The sequence below is a fragment of the Parambassis ranga genome, chromosome 20 (genome assembly GCF_900634625.1).
Source record: "Parambassis ranga chromosome 20, fParRan2.1, whole genome shotgun sequence".
NCBI lineage: Eukaryota > Metazoa > Chordata > Actinopteri > Ambassidae > Parambassis > Parambassis ranga.
This window is the reverse complement of record NC_041040.1, coordinates 10,656,015-10,680,356: the sequence shown is the minus strand read 5'-3', so window position 1 is coordinate 10,680,356 and position 24,342 is coordinate 10,656,015. Positions and strand designations below refer to the sequence as shown.

The following is a 24,342-nucleotide window of genomic DNA, read 5'->3' as shown; positions in this document are numbered from 1 at the left end:
ATGTACACTAGTACATTGACAGACCGTTGCAAAAGCAGCAGTAAAAGCTAATCATTTTATGAGTATGCATTAGCATACATAGCTGAGGTTTACATATAACAATCAAACATGTCATAGCACAGATGACCCCGCTGTGTGTATGACAAATAAACCTCTTTGAATCTTTGGATCACATTAAATCAGTGTCTCCTCTCTCCCTGCTGCAGAATGTATCAGCTGTCTGCAGGAACTGTCTCTGAGTCTTCCCGGTCCTCAGCTGCAGGGTCGTGAGCAGTGACCATGACGTACCCCAACACAAGCTCACTGACAGCCAACTTCAGTGAAGCCTTAGACGGCCATGACTCCGGGGGAAACATCTACCGACCTTTCTCTGTTTTCAGTGTGCTCACTCTCACTCTGCTGGCAATGCTGGTGGTGGCCACCTTTGTTTGGAACCTGCTGGTGCTGGTGACCATCCTGAGGGTTAGGACGTTCCACAGAGTGCCCCACAACCTGGTGGCTTCCATGGCCATTTCAGATGTGATGGTGGCCGCTCTGGTCATGCCTCTCAGCCTGGTCCATGAGCTGAATGGCCGGCTGTGGAAACTGGGCCGAGTGCTGTGCCAGGTGTGGATCTCATTTGACGTGCTCTGCTGCACTGCAAGCATCTGGAACGTAACGGCCATTGCTTTGGACCGCTACTGGTCCATCACAAGGCACCTGGAGTACACGCTCAAGACACGCAAAAAGATCTCCAACGTCATGATCGCGCTCACATGGCTGCTGTCGTCAATCATCTCTCTGTCGCCGCTCTTCGGATGGGGCGAGACGTACTCAGAGGGGATGAAGTGCCAGGTGAGCCAGGAGCCATCCTACACAATTTTCTCTACCTTTGGAGCATTTTACCTCCCACTCTGTGTGGTTCTGTTTGTTTACTGGAAGATCTACAAGGCTGCCAAGTTTCGGATTGGCTCCCGGAAGACGAACACAATCACTCCCATGGCTGAGGTGATTATTCTTTGTCTTTTTTTAAACCTGTAAAATGATTCCTGATCACTATAAATGACATTATTATTGTTATCCTCTTTTTATGATAACAGATGATGAATACATCTTGTGCAAAACATCTGATCTGCAAATGTGGATTGCTGTGCAATTATTTATTATTTTATACTGATGAGCTGTTCGACTGTAATCAGGGAACTGTATGAGCATACGGACAATTATTTGAAGCCATTCTGCTCATCACCACTAGCGTAGGCAGAAGTTAGAGGGCTATAAATACCATCTCCAGTGTCTTTAATGGGCCACTGCACCTTCCTGGCATTGGTGATTCTCTAATCAGCAGACATAAAAGTCTGGATCTATATCCAGCATTTAGCAGGCATGTAATCAGGGAAGCTTTCCCCTGTGAAAACTCAATCACAGCATTCACTTCTGTACAATTTGAAAAGCTCTCCAAAACATATCATCAATAGAAATTGCATTAATTTCTTTCAACGATGAAAAATCGTTCAAACACTCTAAACCTAAGAACCTTTTCTGAGTTCTTAGGTTTAGAAAAATAGACAGAGGAGACATCTTTTCATTTATGTAATGTGTAATTTGCACAAATACTCAAGATACCCCTCCATTATGCAAGAAGAACATGAGTTGACCAAAATTGGGATCTCAAGGTCATAAAGGATAGTCTCTGAATGAATTAGCCTGCTACCGCTTTGATAGGCATCTATGTCAAGTTTCATTACACATGCAATCATTCTTACAGGCACAGCAATTATAAATAACACGTTTTATTGGGGATTTGGATTTCCACATACATTACCCACAGTTTATGGCTGTAAGGTACGTGTCTCATTACCCAGGCACAAACTGAACCCTGCAAAGTGTCTGCACAGAGAGCTGTGATGTGAGAGGTGGCATCAACATCCAAGATAATAAACATCCTGCACTCATCCATCCAAAGCACCCACACAAAGACACACACACACATGTGTGTCACACACACCAGCAACAGAGAAAATCTACAGCTTCTTGACCTAGTTGCACAAATAACTCCAAAAAGCCATAACATTAATTATCTCCACAAATGTTTTAAGTTACTATACATCTGCAAACTGGCTGAGACAATATAGAGTCCATGGAGCCAGCATGAATTACCTGAACTGCAGCAAAGGCACGTCTAAAGGTCAGTAATAAATACTGGCCGGAATGAGTTGGCCCAGGAGAGTTGGTGTTCATGGACCATTGCTTTTGCTGTTTGATTAGATTTAGGAGGCTCCGACTGTCACTGTCATGTACACTGTCTACATGCAGTTATAGATGTGGAGTGCATTCAAGCTGAGGTGGTTCAGCTATCAAGGAAGCGGGAAGTTTTAGATCTGAGTCAGCACCCACATGTTACGAGTTATTATCACCTTAAACTGTGTGAGTCTTTGGGGATTGCCTCACTTTTGGAGCCAGCCCCCTAGGTGCAGCAGGGTGAACTGCTGTTTCGACACTTGTGCACAGGGTGCACTTCTTTATTTCTACCTTCCAGTCTCACTCCACTTTGTTCTTCCCCTTACATTTACAAAGCAGATTCACAAAGCTCCTAGAGGAGCACGACTTTTTTGTTCAAGATGAAACATTTTCACCTTGTGCTGATGTATCTTCCCATCAATTGGTACTGAACAACACCAGCCTGCAACTCTTTATATAACACAATACAAGTATTCTTCATATGGTTTGTGCACACAGTAAATAAGCAATAAAGCAGACAGTGGAGGGCTTCAGGGGGAGTACTGAGCTATGGCTGAGTCCCTCTGCTCAAAGTCAGTAAGGCTATGATAAGCTAAGCTAATCACCTCCTGGCTCAAGCGTAAAACAGATATGAGAGTGGTATTCATATTTAACCTTGACTGACTACAATCCTCCCCTAACACAAGCTTGCAAACTGTACGCCTTAAAATACCAGACTGCATGTCAGTATGATGTATTAAAGACACATCATAAACTCAATGATCTGCAGTGTAAAGGAGGACAGGTAGTTAAGTGTCTGTCTTATCCATAGCATCATGTCGAGGTGTCTCAAATCTCAAGCGTCCTTTCCAACAGCAATATGCTTTTAACTTCTGGCCTCTGCTCTAAATGGATTTGCTTCATCTGCCTTGTCTGTTTTATCTGACCCGTATTGCTTCAACTACATTTACTCCAAGCGAACAGCTTCCTCTGTTCCAGTGCAGGCTCATGTTTAAATGTTAAACAGGACACAGCGGTGCAGAGCCCTGCCCGCTTTCTACTTTAGATACATTTGCTGGGATGGTTTGTTTTTTATAAAAGCTGCGACCAGGTTCTCTTCAACTGATAAACGCAACATAAAGTCAGCCTTGAGCTGTGCACAGGCAACAAATAAGAGAGGTGAAGTCAGCAGATAAATGTTGACATTTTAATTTTCCTCTTCCCAGACTGTGCAGTGTTTGTGAAATGGCACAAAACAGGCTGCTGGAAAACACAGATTAAGACACCGCTCCAGCTTTTACTGGTGTGTGTGCATGTGTGTGTGAAATGAAAGAATAAGCTTGGGCTTGTGATCCACCTGTTGATTCACACTTCTGTTCAGCAGCCTGTAATCCGTCTTTTGTGAAGCAGGCACAATATTTTCACTTCAGTAATTGCTTCTCTTTGGACTTTTGGATGTTTTTTTTATCTTACAGCTAACTGGGTTTGACTAACAATGAATCAATACAATAACTGAATAATATGCCGATCATTGCCTCCCAGGTGAAGGAGGAAACACAGCAGCCTCAGATGGTGTTCACCGTACGTCACGCCACCGTGACCTTCCAGACGGATGGGGACACGTGGCGGGAGCAGAAGGAGAAGAAGGCGGCGCTAATGGTTGGCATTTTGATCGGCGTGTTCGTACTGTGCTGGATCCCCTTCTTCATCACTGAGCTCATCGTGCCTCTGTGCTCCTGTGACATCCCACCCATCTGGAAAAGCATCTTCCTGTGGCTGGGCTACTCCAACTCCTTCTTCAACCCGCTCATATACACAGCCTTTAATAAGAACTACAACAACGCCCTGAGGAACCTCTTCTCACGGCAGCGCTGAGCCTCTCTGCGCGCTTGGCAGACACACTACACCAGCATGTCACTCCTCAAGACAGAAGAGGACTAATCTGCGTCAGTCACTCCATCATCCCCTCCAGATGGATTATAGCCAGAAACTGTGTATGTGTCAGTTTGTGTTTTGTTTGTTATAACCTCACAGCTGGACTGACTGAGACGGGTGTCTGAGCTTCTGCTTCTACAAAGAGGGAAATAAATTGGTTGTGTTGTGGCAGCAGTGGATTCAGTGCTGTCTACATGTTGGTTTTCTCAGGCTTATTAAGGAGAAAGACATGATAACTCCCTCGTAAACAGTTTCATCACCAGGCGAAGCGCTGCCAGGGATAAAACTGGAGGAATTTTCTCAAGTAAAATCAGAACAAAATGAATCTCATAAATAATAAAACTGAGGACCAACTGTGGATTTTGTTCTGTGTAAGAGACATCAAAATAACATTTCAACCACACGATTTGAATATAGAAAAGATGGAGCAGAAAAAGGCCCTCAACTTGCACCTACATGTGAACTCCCTGCATTATACATACAGCTTCTTGCACATACTTTTATTTGGCTCTTATGAAAGCAGGAAAACACCAGAGCAAGGTATTATCTCCACTGTGTCTGAATAAAAGCTTTGTTGAGAAACATGCAGTCACATTCCAGCTCACTGTCAGATTCAGAAGATGTGTTGAGTGCTGTACAGCTATTCAAAACACTGTCACAACCACAGCCTGAACATTGGGAAATAAAAAACAGGGACCTGTGCTGCCATTGTATGGAGAATGGTCCGTTTATGATACATGACACAACAGTCAAGATTCAGTAGGTCTGCTTATGTTTTCTCGTCGTGGGTCTTTTTTGTATGACTTCTGTTTTCTGCACAAATTTCCACATTAGGATCAGGTTGTTGAGAACCATGGTGTAATATACTATAATGTGCAATCATGAGAAATATATTCTCTGCAACCCATTGTGCTACTGTACATGTAAGTGAGCTCCAGCTGGAGAGCAATACTTCTTGCACTGTTTCCATTTTAGTTTTTTGTTTAAACTGTCTGTGGAGGACCAATTCTGCCGAAAATAAACATAAATAGAGAAACATCTGCGTCCTTGTTGGCTGCTAAATGAAACCCAGTGTCAGTCGGGCAGATTGTCTGACAATGAGAAAGTATTAAAGATAAATATATTTTATAGACTAAACAATACCTACATTTACCTATAACATTATTTTGTTTGTGCTCAGTGACATCCGTTTATTTATTGAAACATTTATTTATTTTGGCAGTTTTAGTCTTCCATAGATATTTGGTGAAAACTATGAATCTCTATATGTTGATTTTGGATTCTGCAAATAAACTGGAGAAATAAACGTAAACAGTAAATATAATGTAGACCCGTGCTGTCTGTGCAGCCGAACAAAGGACACTGTTGATGATTAGAATGCACAAAGTGCAGCCAAGGTTGATGGGAGTGTCATTTATTTTGCACAAATGTAGTCAAACAACAGCTGAGAAGTAAACATTAGAATGTGCTCCTAAATTTATGAAAAGTTTCAGACGCATAGTTTTCACAGCTGAAGAATAAACTTAATCCCACCACATGTATATAGGACAGTCAAACAGCCTCTACCTGACCCCAGCCTCTGTTTGTCTGTGCTTTTATTTTCAGAACCTCCTGAGAAAGAAATATAAATAAATGTAAAGTATATGAGCCCACAGATTATTATGGAAGTTCCAATGATGCTGTGCTAAATAAAGACATGCATGCCAAACAGAAAGAAACAGTGACTGTTAATGTTACATTCGTTCGAACATGGTGTAGTGAATAATCACAGCTACTTGTTAGCTGACTTGAGCCAGTGGTGTTCTGTGGATTCATTTCTTTCTGAGGACAGTGAATGATCCTCCCTTTCCCTCTCTTTGGTCTCTGTGTGTGATGACCCATGGTGCAGAAATGTGTTAACCAATGTGTTTCCATTTTTGTACAGAAGACAAATCTAAATGTTTTAAGTGTGTCTGTGCATGTTTCTTTCACCACATATAGGCTCAATATGTGATGAAGGGCATTAGGCCTGGAACTTTCACAAGAAAGTTTAGTAATTTAAATGGTTAGCCACGAGGCATACCACTAAATTAGCATTCCCTGCTGCGACAACAACACATAAAATGAGCTTTGGTGAGAATTCATTTTTTTATGATAATCATTGCCCAGCCTCTGGAGGTCATTTTATATAATAAAAAAAGCAGGCACTGGCTGGTCCTGTATCTCTGTGGTGCCACATGCCAGCACTCACATTTCAGAGCCAGGAGTGAGTCTGCTGCTGTTCAAAGCAGCACATCCATCCTGTTCAGGAAAGACAGCATGCATGAAAATGTGGCTTGGCTAAACTGACTTAGGATTAGACGCAGATGCTTCTGGCAAGGCAGACCTGTGCTTTAGCCTATGAATTTTACAAAAAAAAATCGATTCAACAAACTGCCTCGTGGCACAAAATACATCCTCAGCACATTTAAGGAAGAACATGTAGCCAAATATAGCTCAGCTATTGTATGCATATGTCTCATTTATTTTCAGATATTCTTGTTTTGCCAACGCTGGCCTGTGGTGATAATAACCCAGCTGAGGTAATGAACAGAGTGACCAGACCGGACCTGTTCTGTCTCGTCTCTTATCTTGACAACAAAGTGGGCTCGGTCTCTTCCTGTCTGAGTGTGAGGCGACAGCTCTGTGACTCTGTTGTTGTTCTACTTGTTATTCTGCGTTAGCTCCTTTTTATCCAAATGGAAACAGCACAGCAGGAATGTGGAGAAAGGATCCTATAGTGAAGGAGCAGAGTACATCGCTTTCTCACCCTCCACTCGACTTGGTTTGCTTTTAATTCAGGCTCTCGGGGCAAAACAGAGGTTATTGTAGGAGAATGAAAAATACGAAATTTGAAAATACTCCAGAGGAGATACAAGCTGATAAATCTTTTTTTTGCCTCCAGACAGATTTGGAATGGACAGCTCTTACTAGATTTTCAAAGTTTCCTCTTTCGTATTTCAGTGCAGCAACTTTATTGATGTACTGGGTTCAACCACAAAATAGACGTTTATTTATTGAGGCGTTTCACCCTCTGTCTGTCTTTCTCTGTAAATACATCAGTAATCCAAATAGGATTAAGCAACATAAAACAACAGCAAGAATATGTATTGAGTTTCACATATTGCTTTCTGACAGCATTCTTGTGAAGGTCAAACTTTCTCAGCAGCAGGTTTTTATTCATCGTAAACAAGACTAGACGGCAGATTTAAACAGATTTATACATGCCCAACCTCACATGTTTATTTTTGCACAAGCGCTCTGAGATTGTCTGGCTGGCCGTTAGGTCTATTTATGCCTTTTTAACATACACACATTGACAGACATTGATAGCTGACTCATTCTGCCACTCAGGATGAGGTGCTGCTCTCACACCCTCTGACAGGAGCTGATATTTCACACCCTCTCTTTCATCCTTCCTCCAGTCATAAAAGGCTGCTGATCATGGTTTTGATATGTATTCCCTAGTCAGTGCACAAGCTGTCATGGTTGTGTAATACTATCTTGGATGATGAACCCAGCTATTTTAATCTAATTCTCAAGTGCTTTTGAAGAATGTATAAACCAGAGTTAGAGTTCTGACATGTGAGGGAGATGCCTGATTTCCTTCTTGTAACATTTAACATATTTTTCAATGTCAAATGAAATAAAGTCGTGCTTTATTGAACTTCAAATGTCTGGATCATGTATTCAAGATTATATCCAGTTCAAAACCTGCGTGGTGCTGCAAAGCAACTCAACATAAATGTGATTAAACTTTTGACACATGGTTTGAAAGCTCCACACATCAACCCCTTAGTTCATAATTCAGATTTCCATCAAAGTACATTGAGTGTATTCGCTATCTTTTGCTGTCTGCTATCAAAATAGCAACGAACCTGAACAGCCCATGTAGAGCAATCGCTTCCAATCATAAAACCAATGGACTGCTCCTGTTGCCATTAAAGGTAGGGTAGGAGATTTTAAAAACTCAGTGAGAGTCAGCCAGATTTTGAAAGTAAACACACGCCCCTCTTTCTCTCGGAGCTCGCCCCGAGGCCACGCCTCCCAATCACATCCACGCGCATTACCTGAAGATGAGCTGTGGTCTGTGACTTCGGCCATCATGCACGTACCTCTCTGGTGCACGCAGAGCAGGAAGAGAGTGACAACCAGCCAATACTCCACGCAGGGGCACCTCGCAGGATTGGCTAATGTTTTTAGCGTTTTATAGCTCCCACAGATGATTAATATTCTTCGTTTTAAAGCGAAACTGCCGAACTAATCGGTTGCTATCGGATTAGAAAGAGAAGTTATACTAATTTAACAAAAAGTGCATCAGAATGAAATCTCCTACCCTACCTTTAAGAAAAGCTGCTTTCATTGGCTGTAATTCACTGCTGTGGCTGTATTTGTTATTTTAAACCCCCTTTCTAATAGTGTTAAGCTTGGCTCCACTATCTGCTCAAAACCCATCTATTTTTATTTCAATCCTTCCCTCAGCACAGCAGGTCACTGGGGTTTTTAAGAGGGAGAGGAGCACACATTGGCAGGCTTATACATGCAACAGGCATACACTTGGATGTCTATACAACCTACTTAGACGATGACATGAAGAAGTGGCATTCATGGTATTTATTTTTTGAACCATCTCTGTAAAAAAGAATACAACGTACCCTTTGTTTTTAAGAAAAAAGCATTCATTAATATAACAAAGATTTCAAAGTGTTGCGTGATTTTAAAGATTTGAAACTAAACTGAAGCACTGTTGTAAACATCAATATTGTGATCCCTCTCTCTCTCTGAACAATTATCCAAATGCTCATGCTTCTCTGCTTCCTCTCTCATCTGACCTCATACTGTAATCACTCCCTCTGCCAGACCATTAATAGTTAATACAATGTATGCGGAAAGCATGCCGAACAGTTTGAGCAGATACTACAGAGCTGCTGACGAATTACGATAAGCCGGTGACATTTTAAGTGGAAGCACTCTATCAGCCTTTTCTAAATAGTAAAATGCACCTTTTGGTGATAACATCCTACAGTATGTGTCAATTCCACTATTTCTTCCCAAGAACAACTACAGCTACAAGGCTGTGGTGAAATAAAGGAACAAAGAGCAGCATTATCTTTGGAGTTGTCATGCTGAAACATTTCAATTTTACACCCCGCTGGGTTTGCTTCAACCCATGTGCACACACAAACACACACACACAGAAAGCAGGTGGAAAATTTAAGAGAATGTAAAGGGGAGAAAAAAAAGACATTTCACAGACAGATGATTCGAAATGCTGCTACGAGAAGGCCAGCTCCCAGTGAGATTAGGCAGCTGGTGTAATTTTGAAATCGCAGGCAAACTAATTCAGGTGGTGATTGCTCAGAATCCGTAAATGGCAAGTTGTGGGAAGTCTTGCTATGTGTTCATTAGACTGAGAAATATGTATAGATGCACACAAACAGGAATAAAAACCACAGACAAGGGAGAGGTTACCACGCTGAAGCAGGTGATTCCTCCTTCATCACCACAGAAAACCAACAACACTATCATGCTCTGTTGCTATGGCATCCAGCTCGGAACATATCTGTGAAGATTCTGTCATGCAGGTTATCTGGTGTTAAGTCAAGGAAAAGCACATCCTGTTTGTTTCTCCACTAAGACTTTATGTAAGCCCTCTTTAGCACATCTGCCTGCCTTTCACTTACCTCTTATGGATAGTTGTCTTCGTAAAAACTCATCAGTTCAAACAGAATGTAAAGAGAAAGTCACTGCCAGACTTTTGTGCACTCTTCATACATATTTGTTTTGTCCCCTCAGGTTAATGGCAGAGCTGAAATGGTTTTACACAGTTTGCTGTCTTTTACTCTGAGGACTCCTGAAAGATTTCCCCATGGACAGATTTAAAAAAAAAAAAGCATATAGACTCAATACAATATGTCAGCTAACAAAGCTTGAAGAGTAGTTACAATAAGAACACACAGAAAATACGATAAAAACAACAAGAAAAGAGGTTATACTCAACTCAGCTTGTGTTTTCTGTGGAAAATCCATGTTTACGCTACACACGCTAACATTAGCTTTCTGACTGCTTGGCTGATTTGACTATAAATTGGATTACTTATTAAAAAAATCATGCAGTGTGGCCAAGTTACAGCTAGCAGCTTCCTTCCTCACCAGTAAAATATGTTGTGATTGTATATGATAGTAGGCTAGACATGTTTTATGATCATTTATACCAACCTTATATATTTATATATATATTTATACCAACCCGTATAAAACAAAGTAACAGGTAGTGCTCTCAGCATCTGAGGCAAACAAGAATGAAGGTTCGAGGAGTGCTGTTCTTTGCTGAAGAACAGCACGTGTACCGTCATTCCTCCTTCCCTCCGCCTCAATCAGCTTAGAGGATGTTTGCAGGCACCCCTTTGATGTCTGATGAGGAGCATGTCGGTGCTGTTTTATCATTACTCACATTATACTGGCCCAATGTGAGAGCTCGAATTCCCTTGAAGAAATATTACAATATGAATGAGATTTGTTGCACAGGAACAAAATGTGGCTGATTACTCTGCTTGATCATCAGAACAAAAGTGAAAACAGCATGACCATGAGCTTCTGTGGCTTTATGAGGATTTTTTTTTATTATTATTGAGAAAATCCTCCCAGGTGTGCTCACTAACAAGGATTTAGAGCTGCTGCAGAAACCATGTGGACCCAACCTTTGCTTACTGGAACAACAGCCTGCATTACAGCTCAAATGTTACCAACACAAGTCCCAGAAGGGAAAACAGCCTTTGTTTTGCATTCCATTGTTTAAATGCATTCATATTCAGAAGATGCTTGGCCCACTCTGAACGAGTATGGCCCTAAACACTCTGTTGCTTCATTTTCAGGCACTATAAACATGACTTTTCTGGTCTTTTTCCAGGATGAGCATCATTGGAAAACACACTTTTTTTTAATCTAGCTGGTTGCTATGGTATTTTGTGGCAGGAATACATCTGCACATGCTTATTATGCAAGCTGCATTAAGATCAGTAAATCCTTATTTGAGATCAAATTGAAATGTTTATCCCACTACTGGCATTAGCATGTTTTAATTTTCAATTCCATGAAAGACAGCTCCATCTCCATTAGATTCATTTCGTGCATCTGCCTCCACATAACACCTGAAAACACACATCTCCATGTGGCTGTGTAGCATTTCATTAGGGCGCCTGACAAATTGTGCATTGCTGAAACGCCTGCAGTGTTAACCTTTGGACAGCTGATTGCCTGTTAGTTGACACTTGGGGTGTTGCTGTTTTTTTAAGAGATTCAAGCAGCACAAAGAAATGTTGAATTAGCATATTGTTGCTGTCTGGCAGGAATAACAGCTAAATTGTGAAATCACACTTGGAGTGAAAAAGCAGAATAAAATCTAGCCTGGATTTGCATGTCGATCAGGATCTCTACTCAGGCTGGCATCATAAACCCAAAGATGATACTAAGCATATGTGAATCCTTGTTATTGGTCTGATAGTGGAGCAGTTGTCTGGAGGTATTTGATTACTGGCATATGAGCGAGCAGTTCTTATTTAGCACCATTGTCTACACTTGTTTTTTGTTTTTTTATAGCCACAGTTGATCTGAGCCAACTCCACTCAGCCCACTTCTCACTTTAAATTTACTCTTGGGCTGCAGCACTTAGCAACATGCTCTCCCTCTCTCTCTCTCTCTCTCTCTCTCTGTTAGCCCAGGAAGGCTCAATATCACCAAACCAGATAAGAGTTTGAATCCTTTACAGGAAACCTCAGATTAATTCATTTGTTCAGTTATGTTTTTACATTCACCATCACACCCAGCAGGGGTCCACATTTTGAATTAATTGTTTTAAAAGTGAGATAACAAAAGGGGGAAATGAGGCCGTGAACAACTCCCAGAGGAACCCTAATCAAGAGCATTATCATGTTTCACAGCAAGAGTGTTGCTGGCATCAGGCCAGTCACCTTCTATAGATCATTCTGTGACTACTCATCCGTGACCATATTGTTTCATCAGATTGTAAACGCAGCCCGCAGTGTTCATTAGATTAGTGATTATTCAATTAGGCTGATCGCAATGTGCTGAGTGAGCAGAATGTGGAGGAGCGAGCTGTCCCATTTGCTAAAGCGTGTTGACTCTGATCGCTGAAGTGTTGTGTGGGTGGGTGTAGCTCAGATCAGCGGGAAGAGTATCAAAATAAAAGCAGGTGTGATTATACAAAAAGGCAAATGTTCCATGGAGTGTGTAACTGGTGTTAGAAAACATCGATGACAGGAAGTGCTCCACTATTAGCAACTGACCTGACGGTTAGTTCATCCCTTAATTAATGTCATTGCCCAAATCAGCAGCAAAAGTAATTAGTGCCTTTTGTTTTAGAGTAATATTTTTATTCTCCTTTGAGTGAGGTGTCTGTGCTGAGCATACATCCTCTTATTATTGGGGGCTTATTGTGTCTTCTAACGCCAGATGCTGCTACAGCTGGAGATGTGTGTTGGATACACTCCAGAATCGCTGTTCTCTGCATGGCCAGCAGAGGGGACGCTGTAAGTGGTGTGTGTTTTCTAAATGTACAAACTGTACCTTTAATGTTGTTACATTGAGGTTACAGCTGAAAAACACTGTTACATAATAAAATCCACGAAGATCACTTAAAAGAAGAAAAAACACAAGCACAAAGGATGCAAACAAAAAAAATACAGGACAATAAATTATTCACAACTATACTCAATAAATATGCTGACTGAACATTGTTTTCTCTTTTGACCATGTTGTGTATGTGATTTGGGGATCAGTTGTGTGTGTGTCAGTACATCCTTGTGAGTCATTTGTCATATCAGGCTGTGATGAAGGCCTTCATCACAGCCCTCTGATTCACAGGAAATATATGCACAAGGTAACAAAGCATGCACAAGCACAAGACAGTCTTCAAAGCAGAGTGATCATCCTTATAGCATGCACGTGTGTGTGTGTGTGTGTTACATGCAGGAATAGACTCCCGAGAGCAGGTACACCATACATCGTTAGTACAGCCATTATACAGTGGAGCCCTGGCAGCCTGCAGTACTGATAAACTGGATGCTAATTAATATGTGACATGTTTATGGCCATGCTTGTGTTTACAGTTAGCTCCTATAGAAATAAACATTCTGTGGTACGCTGATCAATCCTGTTCATGCAGGCTCTGTATTCCCGCTGAGACCTTTTTGCCTCTGAGGCCTTTCTGACAGCAGCTCCCACTGGTAGTGTTGACTGTGGTAAAAATAATCATAGGAGGCACATCCTCCAAGTCTTCCCTTCCCTTAATAAGCTTGTCAGTGTGTAGAACATTTGAAAAGAATTCCTGGAGTTGTATGCACACCATGTGTTGGTGATAACGCAGTTATCCTCATGACAGCATCGACAATAAAAGCAAGAATCTTCAAAGAGACCTTGCCATCATCTACAGATAAGACCCACAGGGGAAACAATCCACCTCACTGACCAGATAATGCTAATCTGTCACCGGAAATGTATAGATTTCATATTGTGTATGCGTGTGTGTGTGTGTCTTTGTGTGTGTGTGTGTGCCTTCAAAAGTTCAAAAAAGTGCAGCATGGTGTGGTGCATGACTAAAAACAGTCCCCAGCTGTGCAGCCTTATTAGGATTCACTTTGCATCACACAGAGCTCCATATGTGGATCCCTGTGTGAATCTCCAGAGTCTGCAGCATTGTCCATCATAACCCCCGTGTGCCTGAGCCTATTCCACTGTAGAACATCATACATCATTATTTATGTAATATATTTGTTTAAATGACAGGTCACGAGCAGCTTAGTTAGATTGATGTGTGCACAGAAATCATCAATATCAAGGTCGAACAAGGTGAACTGGCACGTTAGTGACACCATCTGTTCAATGGGTTGTTCCCCCTCACTTCCCATATCGATAATTGGCTCCATATTGCTGCCTTCTCTTTAGCCAGCAATTATAAGACATACCTTATCATTTCCATGTGGAGGTGTGCTGTAAATAGAGTCACACGTTGCACAGATGAGCTGTCAGCTGTGTGGAGTGACTTTAAGCTCAAAATGATTTGAGCAATAAAGTGTATAAAGTGAAACACTTTCTGCTGTTGAGTTGGTACCATGGTGATTTATTGGATTAAACCTGACAACAGTACCATATTTGTTGTTGGAGCCAGAGCACAAATTGCTGAAAATCTTAATGCTGGCTATAATAGAAACACACAGTGCATCACATCAGCAACATGTGAGCGTGAAAACAGGACGATGTCAGCAAAACATCACCCCCCCTATGGCAACAAGCAGAGGTTTAATGTCTAATAGGCATCGCTTCCAGATGCAGCAGGTCGCTGTTAGAGAAAAGAGAATGTCTCAGATGGGATCCACTACCTGCCTGCACCATTGATAAAAGTATTTATAGCAGCTGTCAGATCCAGAAACAGTCTGAAAGAGGAGACCAAACGTGAGTCGATACAAAGCTGAGCGGCTCTGAAGGAGCTTCTTTTGGGTGCTATTGATTCCTCAGAAGTCCACTTTAATTTTTTTATAGAAAACATGTAGCACACAGCTGGAGATCTGCTGTGGTTTCAACCCACTGCTGCTCCGAAACATCTGTGGGTCAAACACCTGCACACCGACTACTTTTTTTTAATGTCATGTTTGTGTGAGTACAGTGAGTAATTAAAGAGAAGCTGTGATGGAGGACAGACTTTTAAAGATGTGTCTGCTCAGCAGAGTAAAACGAACTTAAATTTTACATTCTTATTTTTCAATGCAGATACATAAAACAATACATCTTTTATGACACAATCTGAAGTGCCATCATGGTTCTGTGGTTAACATCTGCCACTGCCTGACCATTTCCATCGCAGCCTTTTGGAATTTGTTTAAAGAAGAAAGATCACAGATCCTGAAAGTAGCAGAAATTCTCAATTCTTCACTCACAAACATGAACACAAAAAGGAATCCTGCTCACAAAGAGAAGCTTTTTTTGTTGCCTCACTGCAAATGACCAAGCAGGGTGAGGATAAAGAGGTATGACAAGATGAAAAAAATATTATTTTGTTGCCGGTTGTATTGCTCACTTTGACTGTCAATAACACATCTTACCGATCCACAATTTCAATTTCAATTTTTACCGAGGCTTACAAGGACAAAAACAGAAAGTCAACAGATATGTGTTGAGACATTAATTCAAACAATCAGCACAGAGACTGAAGATGCAAAAGTAGAGATTTGCTTCAGAGCAGAACCGAAGTCTAATGAGGCTGTTTGATGTGATTAACTGCAGGGGGATTATTGATCTGTACCAGAAGCTGGCAATAATAAGACTGCTGTCAGTGCTGTTTTTATTACACACAAAAAAATATGTTTGACATACACATGTGGTTACTGTAAATCTTATGCTGTTATGCTGTGTTAAATGATGTAGAACTGTGTGGGTATTCTGCAGACACTGAGGATAGAAATCCCATCTATATAGCAGCATGACTTCTGTGCTTCTCTCCTGACTTGGGGGCAAAACACAAACATCACACACACACACACACACAAAGAAGAAAAGAAGAAGCCAGCTCAGTTCCTCCTCTGCTGTTTTAGCTCCGCTCAGCTTTAGCAATCAACACATTTCCAAAATCGAGCAGTCGCTGTGTTTATTTGCTTCACCACTCTCAAGGTGCAGAAAAAGACAGTCTTTGCTCTTTTTATAGGAGTAAATTCTGAACACTAGGGAGCTTCTGGGATCAATAAACAGCTATCATTCCTTCAGGAGAATCATTCAATCCTTTAGGAGGTTTTGCCAACATCCATATTGCCCCTTTAATTTTACTGTGGAACCGTCACACACTCATTTAAAAGGAGGTTGCCTCGAATGAGTCTGTAAAATTGATGTTTTTGGAAAGTTCACTACATTCGCCCACTCAAACGCAGCTCAGCTCACAGATGCCTACACAAATGTCTATTTTAAACGTCTCAGCATGAAAGGATGTAGGTGTAGTCCTTTTAATGCTGGCACACTCTGTCTGCTGTGTGCTTTTCCACTACAATGATCTGAAAACACAAGAAAAGCATGCAGGAGATGAACTCAAATAGATGGATTCCACAGTGCGCTCCACAGCAAATGAATCAAAGGCGGTGAGCTTGAGGTAGTCATAGAAAGGCACTCCGTGGAGAGATCAAAAGTAGAACATTTCTGCACCTGCCAGTGACTGCATGGAACGTGTCAGGGTTGGCTGGATCACTGAGGGAAAGGGGGGACTGTACCTACACCTCCTGTCATGAAGGGGACCCTAATACAAACAACACAAGACTGATGACTCTGTGCACACAGCAGGACTGCTGTGTCGGGTTTTGTATCCTGTTTTTTGTTGTCTACACTGTTGTGATATGCAGAGGGCAACATATAGGGAATGGAAACGTGTATTATTTACTGAGGTGATGTGTGGGAGTGTTTCATTCAATGGGTGTGATGTCTGACATGTGAAACACACAATCATGTAAGTGCGAATGGTGCAGAAGGAAAGTGTCCTTTCACATGAACTGTAACCTGTTTTTGCCCACTGGGGAGTTTCAGGCACAGATGTCAAATCCTCTCTGCTTATTGCTTGCAAAACATTGATTTATGAATGGATCGTTTTCTGTCCTTCAGGGCCTTGTTTTACTCTTCCTGTCCTGTTCTGTGAAGCTTTAGCAGTGGACACAAAAGCACTATATACATATATTTTTGTATGGGTATTAACATATCATATGGGTATGGATAAGTACTGACTGCTGTTCACCTAATGGCCACAATTGTCAATACAACAAAAAAAAAGTTCAGTTTGATCAGTACTGTGTGAAACTCCTGTGATAAAAAGACGTATTCATTTACATATAAAATGAATCTAGAGCGAGCTAATGATATGAGCGAACTGTCTCATTAGAATATAATTGCTTCCTCTTGCAAATCCAAACAGTAAATTTCCCGTCAGTGACTTCACAGAATGTCTGCTGTCATCCTGCTGGAGCTGTCCTCCTTGGCACTGATGCATCCAACCCTTAAAACAACACCCCCAGCCTTCTTTGAGGCAAAAAAAAAACAACAACTGCAATATAAAACGAAATATCACTGCAAATTTTGACTGCCATCAAAAATTTGACTGAAAGGCTCTATTTTAATTAGCAGAACATCAGAATCCCACTGGACTTTATTTTCAATTTTCCAATGACTGTTCTTAATCTCCTCGATCTGTTAATAACCTCTAAGTTGATTAAAGAGCATAATCATCTTTAATCTATTAAAGTACTATCACTCATTTCCTCAAACTTTCAGGCGTCTCAAGGACTTTGGTAATATGTGGCCCCATGTGTGGCTCTGATGACATTTCCCAGCTCATCTTTTCCTTCTCTTTGCTCAGGTTGATTAATGACAGACACACACACACACACACACACATCTGAACCTGAGCTGGTACTTTTTCTCCTCATGAACATTCAGATGCTAAATGTGGGTGTGAAATATAACACAGGCTCTGAGTCTGTATTTGACTTTCTGGATTTTGTTCTATACCTTCAGGGCTCCACTAACCAAAAGAGATTCTCCACGGCATGACTCTCAAGCACTCAGGCGTTGATGAAAGTCGTGCCCCTTTCAGAATTTTTACTGCAGCGTGGCACGCCTCAGCTGAACCAACTTATCAATGGAAAATTAAGATAAATGTGATGTCCTCGCTTTTGAAATGCTTCACTTCTTTCCCAGCGTGAAGATGTAAATGAGTTTCTGAAGATGTCCTGAGAGGATTTACAGTAAGAACTGATGGAAACTGACAAAATACACGATCCTTTGCCGGTTTTAGTCAGTCAATCAATATCACTGTTTTAGTTGAGATGGAATATTTTCCTGCTCCAAGTGTGGTGACGTCAGGCGGACCCACTTGACAGTCAAAGTAGGGTTTTTGATATGTATATTGGCTGAAATTATCATCCTTATTTTTATTATCTCATGATTTCATTATCTGCAATTAAATGACAAGAGAACTTTTGTAGTAATTGCCTGCAATTACTGGATGGCCAGCAGCAATTAGCATTTTGCTTGTTTCATGATTTAAATTGCCCCATAAACCCACAACAGTAATAGATCTAGGAACAATTATTTTTGTAGGGACGATAATGGCAGACTAAGGAGAAAACAATCTACCTGCTCAAGCAACAACAACAACAACAACAACACACACAGTTGTACTTTGACTAAGGCATTGCACAGAGAAACGAATAGACTCTAAAGGTGTGCTGTGCAATAATATGTGTTTTTAAGAAAATCTGTCTGTCTCTAGGGGGAGTTACAGATGTTCCTGATGTTCCTGATGTTCCTGTGTATCATCACCTGAAGCTGCTACAGCATAAACTCACACATCACCCAGCCTATGTGATGATTTTATAGCTTGTAAACAGTATGAAGGAGCACAAGATGATGGAAGGAGTTCATGCTAAGCTAAAAACAAACCGATCAACTCTGCACTATAACTCCTGCTCTTCAATGGTTGCTTACTAAGAGCTTCAACCTTTGTTTTTGTTATCATTCATTGATTTATAAACCAAATATCTCTCTGAGCAGCAGCCTACTGAAGACAGGTGATGTGCTACGATGACTCAAAGTAGTTATGCAGTTAGAGACTCTGTGTTATGGATGTTTTTCATGTTGTTTTGAACATTTTAGTTATTTATTTCTGGAAGATTCTAAGTACAAATTGTACTTTTAGAGCTGCTCAGAGCAGAATAACTGGGTTTCTCCTTGTCCTTAATGCCGACTATCAACAACACACACTACCTCTGCATGTAGAGAAATTCAAACTCTGCAGTCGAAGAATTACGGTATATGAAAGAAAAATGAAAAAACTGCTTCACCACACAGAATGCCAGAATTAAAAGGAACAAAGAGAATGAATAATTTACTAGTGTGTTGAATAAGTAGGCTGACTGACTGCAGTTTAAATCAATAGTCCTTTGACTATTAAAGAAGTTACAAAAATAGCGCAAAGCTTGAATTTGTTTCAACATGTGTAATACAGTTATGTACATTTCATAAATATTCTATATGTATGAACTTTGCAGTCTTACAACAGCTGAGACATTAAAACGTGTTTCATTCATGTGAAATTCAGGCACAGCTAACATACACTCCTGGATGGAGAGTCACTTTTCTCTGACCCCTCTGGCCACCATGATGAGCTGCTATCGACAAACTCGTCTGTCACCTCAGCGGACGCTGCTAGAATCCTTAAAGGTTTCTCTGGAAAAAAGGCTCAGCTCAAAATTGAAAATGTCTGCTTCCACTTAAAAACATAAACAACCTTTGGACAATGACTGTCCCTGACTGTCAGCCTCTGTTATCTACAGTCTGTCACACTTAGCATGCAAACATTTAATTAGCTTATGTATTAATTGATAGTCTATTAAAGTTTAATTAATTAAAGTTTAATTAATTGATTTTTTGTCACACAGCAGGCTTGTGTCCTGCTGCTATAGCAACACAATTAGGCATCTATTATAGAAATGATAAGAAGGAAGCACCGAGGACAGCATTAACTGCAGTGATGCTCTCTCTTGGTGTGAAACAGGTTTAAACATGTTACCCTACAACCCTAAGCCTCAGCCATGTGCTCAGAAAAACACTGTATACACACTCAGGCTAAACTGTTCAATGACACTTTTATTATTGACTGTTGTGTTTGCGCCACCTGCTGGTGGAAACTGTGCTTAAACCTAACCTCCCACCATGAGGACACAGTACTGTACATGCTTCAACCAAAGATTAGAGGCCATAAACTGTCATATCCTCCAATGTTATTAAGTGTATTTTGTGTTTCTATCATCATAGTGTTATCCTACACTATCACCAACATGCCTGAAGCACCGTGACCCTGCTCTTTATCAGCAGCAGAAAGCACAACAACACAGTGTTGTGCAGGATAAGGGCTGGGACCTAATTACATAATTAGTCAATGTGTAATAAAAACGTGTAAACACATGCTCGCTGCCTTTGGTATTGAACTGAGATTACAAGAGAGCTTTGTAAAAAAACAAAAAAGAAAGAAAATTAAAAACATATCATCAAAATCCATTTCTGCCCGAGGTGTTATGCTGTTATTCAAGGCTGAAGAGATGGAGGAGTTAAAATAAAAGACAAATCACATGCTTACAGCACATCAAGGCTTCAGCTGTGACAAGGACACTCGCATGAGACATACAATTCAAATCTGCAGTCACACTGTGTGACTGTGTCATGATCGCATGATGTCAGTGAGTTAATATTCAAACGCTGGCACCAAGGTTTTGGACTGTGAAACATCAGACAATATTGAACCACATTTTCTTGTGTAACCATTGTTTTTGGTTAAAACAAACAAACAAAAACAAACCATATTTGACGTTCTGTCGTTCCGTGTGTAATAGTTTTGACCTTTTTTAAAATATGTCACAGCAGGTGGTGGACTAGCGTGTGTGTTTCTGTAAATAAAGGGGTCAAGTGGAAATCGTCTGAGAACAGTAAACAAGCCGAGTTTACTTTTTAACTTTCCTACATGCTTTTCCTCCCACTAAGCCTCTTTGACGACGTGGTGTTCAGCACTACCACTGATATGAGGCCACAACAGAATGTTAAATATTAAGCTGCAGCCAGACTCAGCTCATGGACGGGTCCCTTTAGGTAAAAGGTGGCATGACCCACAGTGTCTGAGGTGTTTGATGCCTTATATCTCATAAATAACCTGATCATTAGGAGCATAATTGAAAAATAGAAATAGAAATGTCTATTGTATTCATTCATTCATATTCAAAAACTTGCTACATGCACTAACTGGGAAAATAGTCACACAACAAACAAACACTTAAAACTCAGTATTATTCATGAACACATATGTGATCATCATGTGTGCTTGCATGGTGTGCTGTCTGCTATCAAGGATTTGTCTACAGATGACATCACAACTACATTCTGCCTCTGTGCTGTTTAGCTTGAGGACAAACATGTGAGGAGTATTTTAGGATCATTGTTCAGACCACAACAAAGGCCCTGTATTGCTCATGTGCTCTGGTTTTCCCTCTGTCTGTCTCTCTTTCTCTCCCTTTCCAAAAGAATGAAGCCACTGAGGGAGCAGCCGTGATTGGCCGATAATGACACCTGAGTAGACAGCTGCTCAAGAGTTAGGGTTCTCATTGGCTGCTGGGAGTGTGCTGTTAGTGGGCACTTCTGATTAAGCTGGCATGAATAGAGCTTTTGTGTAAACATACCTCACATACAGGCACTGGGGATTATCACAATCACCTATGAAGGTGGCAAAAAAAGTCCTTTTAAAAGCACTTTATATATAACATTGTGGTTTGTTTTAGGATTGTGCTGTTTAGTCATCACTGGACTACACAACACCCACAAAGCAGCATAAGGTGGAATACAGCTGCCTGAGCTCCCTGTAGTTAAAGTACTTATCACCTCGGTGCAATTTCCGTAAAAGAGAGATAAAACTGAATGCAAAACAGCCATTAAAAGGTCACCGCAGTGATGTGTTTAGCACAGGTGAAATGAACAGCAGGTTTATCATAACAGAATTTAGGCTCTAAAGACATACATTAACAGAATTATTAATAAAAAAGTCAAAAATCATCACTCTGAATTTAATCTGACTCAGTTCCTTCTGTCTTTATTGCCCATGACCTTTAGCATGTGCTTGTTTGAAGTAGGGAATATGAACACAAAAAATGACTGAACTGACTTTACACTTACCAGTCTGAACCCCTGTCAATTAAACACAACTTAGATTGAACCCTGAGAAGATCATTTGTCTTGTAATCTTACGATCTCACTAATCCAAGAGGGATTTAAACTCAAAAATCATGATTTAGGTTAAAACAAACTAGACATGTACTGTATTCAGTTTTTGCTCTTCTGCTCCTTTTGGCCACTTGCTGATGACAATACTGATGTATTCACTATTCACACTTTACCTAGCGTATTAATTTAAATAAGGATAATGCTAAGCTATCTGAGCATAAAACAAGTATGTTTTTAGTTTGTGACACTCTAAAAGCTGGCAGGCAGGCTGCTCATAATTCCTGAGTTGTATCATCACATCTACGCTGTAATTCTTGGCCAATATATTCCCCAAAAATGTCGAACTATTCCTTTAAAGATGCAAATCTCATGTGTATTCAAATAGAAACACTTTTCATCACTGAATAGCGGTTTGGCTAGTAACTCTGAATCAGGTTTTGTTTATAAACCCAGCGCGCCTCTTCTCTGTTTTGGCACAACGCTCACAGAAAATAACTAAGCACCCCGTCCCGGAAAGTGTGTAGGATCCATCTATAAGCTGCTATGAAACAATTTCAGAGCTGAGCACGGAAGAACAAAGGGGGCGAGGAGATAGAATCCCGGTGCCACGCCCTCAGGCTGTAGAGTCAGGGCCTTTATGGCAACCTTTGTTAAGCTGCATGGTTGATACACTCCATACCCCAGAATCCCTCTTTCATCTTGCATGGCACAGACAGAGAGAGCTGCTGAAAAGGCTGGGTATCCAAAAGAGTACTCACAATGCACTGAAGCACGGAAGAAAGAAAGTAAGAAGACAGTGTCTGAGAATTCTGAGAAAACTGTGGATTAATAATCCACAAGTAAAAAAAAAACAGAATACTCACTGTAATTACATGAAAGTGTTTAGAACGTGTGTCTGGGTTAAGGCCGTCTCTGGGTCTGTATTTATGAAGTAAACGCAACAAATTTTGACACCTGAACTAAACCATTTTCGTCTTAATCAACCCTCTGAGAGGGTGGATTAGGATGTTTCGTAATTTCACACAGGATTGAGGAAATAAAATTGTCAAGCTGGAGTTTGATAGATCAATTTGCCAGCTGTTACAGCGAGTTTTTTTTTCCTTTAGCTATAATAAAATCCCTCCCAGTCTAACAGCATAATCTATGACACGCTTGATCTGCTATTCATTTGAAGTGTCGCAGCATCCTGCTTTATCTTCTGATGTGGTGAAGACCTCCTTAAACGCCAGCGCCAACACTGTCGGTTGCTAGGAGCTATTTGCCATATGCAGAGTCATTTTCATGGTTATTACAGCCCTGCAATCGCTAACATGAGACTCAGCCTCCACATTAATGCACATGTTACTGTCAGTATTCCCAAAGCATCTCTCAATCACTCACCATTATATATGCATTCATGTGTCGACTTATTTAGTGTATTTAAAGTCATCTCAGGTCACTGGTTAGACATATGGAACACATATTGACACACTGACGCTCACCGCTGCAGGCTGTTATCCTCAGGCACCTGGACAGCTAAGCTCACACCCAGAGAAACTTATTCATTTGGGGAACATGCACACTCTCCTTTGCTGAGACAAGCCTTTTGTGCTGCGGCAGGGACGAATACTGTTAGATTACTGGAGTGGCGTGGTAGTTTGAGGCCTTGGGGAGCTCCTTCTAGGTGCACCCTTCTCTTTCTTTCTGACCTCCTTTCCCTCCACCCACTCCTCTTCATGAAACTCTGAGACCCCGGTGATTTATCTGCATTACCCACATGGCCCACTGAAATTAGGATGGAGCAAATATGACTGATGTCATTATCTATGGACCGCAGGATAGTGAATGTGACTGAATGTCATTTTCGGGCTGCAGCAGCATGTTTGTGAATAGGTCATGAGTGAGGATCTATGACTATTATGTTCAGGCATCTTTAAAGAGAGCTATGAAATGAGTGGGACAGAAAGAGAACGTGGAGTTTCTCCTCATCCTATAGGACACGCCGCATTTGTTCAAGCCTGCTGCATGTATGCAGAAATGAAACCAGGGAGACAAAATGCAAACTTTTCAACCCTCAATATACTTTTATGGTTGACTTATTTGGTATAAAAAAATAGTGCAACAGCTCCAGTGGAGTGCAGCTGTGACATTTATATTTAACCTATTCAGTTATCATTTTAGAAATGGCTTTTCTCCTTCTATTCAAGTGAAACCAATTTAAAGTCGGTCAATTTGGATGTGCAGTCTGGAGACTGTAATGTCTATAAAGATGACTTATACACACACAGACACACAAGTAAAACCAATATTTAAAAACTCATTCTGAAAACGGCTCCAGAGAGAGTGAAAGAGCTGCGTTATCTTTTAAATTGTGTGATGACATTACAGAGTAAGTAGCTT

At 40.9% G+C, this 24,342-nt stretch overlaps 1 protein-coding gene across 2 annotated transcripts; it reads left to right on the top strand.

Annotated features, from left to right (window-relative positions):
* The first annotated feature begins 279 nt into the window (after positions 1-279).
* On the top strand, positions 280-4,074 carry htr5ab (5-hydroxytryptamine (serotonin) receptor 5A, genome duplicate b). Of its 2 annotated transcripts, none has more exons than XM_028433364.1 (2): positions 280-987; positions 3,742-4,074. In XM_028433364.1, the coding sequence occupies exons 1-2, from the start codon at positions 280-282 to the stop codon at positions 4,072-4,074; spliced, it is 1,041 nt and encodes a 346-aa protein (XP_028289165.1). The 2 variants fall into 2 exon arrangements, with proteins under 2 accessions (XP_028289165.1, XP_028289164.1); XM_028433363.1 differs by having other exon boundaries at positions 280-992; positions 3,738-4,074.
* The last annotated feature ends 20,268 nt before the right edge of the window (positions 4,075-24,342 follow it).

Bases quoted from the DNA above. Each gene is read 5' to 3' on its own strand.
- htr5ab (XM_028433363.1), top strand. From the start codon at position 280: ATGACGTACCCCAACACAAGCTCACTGACAGCCAACTTCAGTGAAGCC. The intron at 993-3,737 runs TATTCTTTGTCT...GATCATTGCCTC, and splicing joins ACTCCCATGGCTGAGGTGAT to CCAGGTGAAGGAGGAAACAC.